This window comes from Notothenia coriiceps, unplaced genomic scaffold, assembly GCF_000735185.1.
Source record: "Notothenia coriiceps isolate Sejong01 unplaced genomic scaffold, NC01 NC01_scaffold00022517, whole genome shotgun sequence".
In the NCBI taxonomy this organism is placed as follows: Eukaryota; Metazoa; Chordata; class Actinopteri; order Perciformes; family Nototheniidae; genus Notothenia; species Notothenia coriiceps.
Window position 1 is genome coordinate 1 of NW_011355218.1, and position 3,169 is coordinate 3,169.

At 39.8% G+C, this 3,169-nt stretch overlaps 1 protein-coding gene across 1 annotated transcript; it reads right to left on the minus strand.

Annotated features, from left to right (window-relative positions):
* Positions 1 to 77: 77 nt before the first annotated feature.
* On the minus strand, positions 78 to 3,109 carry dph5 (diphthamide biosynthesis 5; the record flags this gene model as incomplete). Its single annotated transcript, XM_010781053.1, has 4 exons — positions 78 to 1,682; positions 2,179 to 2,282; positions 2,367 to 2,406; positions 2,989 to 3,109. Coding segments are annotated over 4 exons (498 nt in total), but the record flags the coding sequence as incomplete, so codon positions are not given.
* Positions 3,110 to 3,169: the final 60 nt, after the last annotated feature.

A 3,169-nucleotide genomic window follows, 5' to 3' on the forward strand; every position in this document is an offset into this window, starting at 1 on the left:
GGGGGGGGGGGGGGCAGTGAGACTGAACTACCAAGATGCTCCAGCCAAAAATAGCCTCTCCCCTAATTTCTTTCTTCTTTTTTTTTTACTTACCTGAACCCCCCCCACCCTCGCTGCATTTTGTAGACTGGAGCAAAGCATTCTGGGTAAGTGCCTTCATCATGAATCAGAGACAATTTGAGCCCCCCCTCCCTATGACCTCACCGGCGTGTGATGTCACTGTTTTTAAAACGTGCCAAATCATGTGACCAGACGGGGGGTTTCAGTCTTCTTCTTTTTTCAACTGTAATAAATAAATAATTCTGTTTCTCTGATTTTTTTTATTATTTCTCATTATTGATGACATCACAATGTACACACGTTTCTGTTTATAGCACAAACTGGGGACCTGGCTTTTATCTGGGTTTAACAGGACCAGAAGTTTTACCGATCCAAAAATAGCTTTTAATGTTGGTCTAATTATTTCTGATGAGGAACGACATCCTGCAGCCTGTTGTGTGTTTAGGCTTGTGAGGACCAAGTATTACCATAACCATCATAAGAGGACCTTATGTGCAACATTGTAGACACAGTTTGATGGTTCAGGTTTATTATTAGAACTGTAATTATTCGAATAAACTTTATATAAAAATGAGTACCGTGCTTTTTTTGTCAAACCAAAACAAAAGATATCCTCTTTGATATTTAACAAAGAAAAGCAGCAAATCTCAATATTTAAAACGAAGTACAAGCTGCTTTTAAAGACATTTCTCCATGAAAAAAACACCCAAATCCATAATTAACGATAAATAAATCATAAAAGTTGTGGATTATTTCTCTTTTACTGTAGTTTTGATGGTTTGTTGTCAGTGTGTTATGAGCAGAAAGTGGAACTCGATGGATTTCAGGTCCTTCAGAGCATCAGTTTCAGCGTTTAATTACAATTATTCAAAATGAGTATCCTCTTTCTTTGATATTCAACAAAGAAAAGCAGCACATCTCGATATTTGAAGGAAGTACAAGCTGCCTTTAAAGACCTTTCTCCATGAAAAACAACCCTAACGCATAATTATCGATAAATAAATCATAAAAGTTGTGGCTTGTTTAACTGTCTTTGTGAGGACCAAGTATTACCATAACCATCATAAGAGGACCTTTCAACATTGTAGGGACAGTGGGACTACACAGGTATTTTGATTCTGATGGTTCAGGTTTAAAATTAGACATTTGTAGGACTACAATTATTCAATTAAACTTGATATAAAATGAGTAAGGTGCTTCTTTGTTGGATATATAACAAAGAGAAGCAGCATCTTTAAAGGAAGTACAGGCTGCTTTTAAAGACATTTCTCCATGAAAAACAACCCTAAAGATAAATAAATCATCCAAAAAGTAGTGGGTTATTTCTCTTTTACTGTAGTTGTGATGGTTTGTGTTGGTCCTCACATGTACCCAGAGTCAGAGTGTGTGTTATGAGCAGAAGGTGGAGCTGTCGATGGACTTCAGGTCCTTCAGAGCGTCAGGTTCAGCGTTGACTCGCAGCATGTCCACCTCCAGCGGGTGCAGATGTCCGGTGACGACCAGCGAATGGAGCGGCTCGCCCAGGTCACATGACACCAGCTGGCGTAACGTCCCGGTGCGGATCAGCTGATCGTCTGCACCGAGCCGAGCGACACCGACACACACCGTGTCCTCCGTCACACCTGGAGCGGAAACAGGCATTTTCATTCATTTCTTATTTTAAAGTTACTTAACTGCATATCATTTGATTTCATCTTTAATTGTGTGAATCTGTGCTGTCCTGCTACTGAAACTATCTTATCTTATGGTAACATCAGTGAGTTAAATAAAACATCTGATAGCTTTAGCACGCTAACAGTTTGAATGATGTTTCCAGTTTTACTATCTTATAAAACTTGGGAAAAGGTTTCTAAATATTACTTTTTAACCGGTGGATTTTATTACTTATAACACCAAAAAACTCCTCTTTTGAGAGAATGATTTTTCTATTTTTAATCAAATATATAACAAGCTTTCTCTAAATGTCTTCCTGAAGATACAACTTTTTTTCTCACACTTTCTTTAATAAAACGTTTCTTGAATTGGTGTAAAGATTTATTTCCCCGAAGAGCAACTCTTAATCTTGAGTGAACAGTTCAGTGTGTGTGTGTGTGTGTGTGTGTGTGTTGTGTGTCTCACCCAGCTCCCCCCCCTCCTCCCTCCTCCTCTCGATGATCTGGATCAGCTGATCTGCAGCCTGACCGACCGTCATGAAGCGCGGCGGCTCGAAGATCTTTTTCCCTCTGAAAACAATAAGCGTTATCTAACACGGTCAAAGTTCCCGATGTCTAGTGAGATAACACTTAATAAGTCCATCTTGATCTCACCTCATCATGTTCTCGATGCTCTGCTCTTTGACCTTAATGTCTGCCGACAGAAACACAAACATCATGCTCAGATCAATATTCCGTATATCCACAGTTTTAAATATATCTTTAAGAATTCAAACTATGACTTTCATGACTTTTGAGTTTTGACAAATGATCATATGAATTTTTATTATATCCTCTACTTTTGACTCTTGACTTTTTAGACTGATGTTACAATGACATGTTTATCAAATATGATACTATCACATTGATCTGTTGTTACATTCTAACAATGACTTTTTATTAAACAAACAAATGAGGATAGTGGACGGAGATGGATCTCTGGTTTTATTGACTTTTATTCCCCCGGATAAATATAAAGAACCAGCTGTGACACACACACACACACACACACACACACACACACACACACACACACACACACACACACACACACACACACACACACACACACACACAATTACATTAGGCTGGTTACCCCCCCACCCCCCAGGTTAGTTTAGGGTCCCCTGGGTGTCTGAGTGGGCAGATAGATTAATGATGGTCTGAATAAACAGACACCTGGTGTGTGTGTGTGTGTGTGTGTGTGTGTGTGTGTGTGTGTGTGTGTGTATCTCACCCAGCAGGCAGAGTGTATGTTGTCCAGCTTTCCTGTTTTTACAGATTTTGTCGTAGAAACTCTCGGGTTTCCACGTCTCCGTCCAGAACACCAACGACACCGTCTCCCCGAAGTTATACAGCTACACACACACACACACACACACACACACACACACACACACACACACACACACACACAC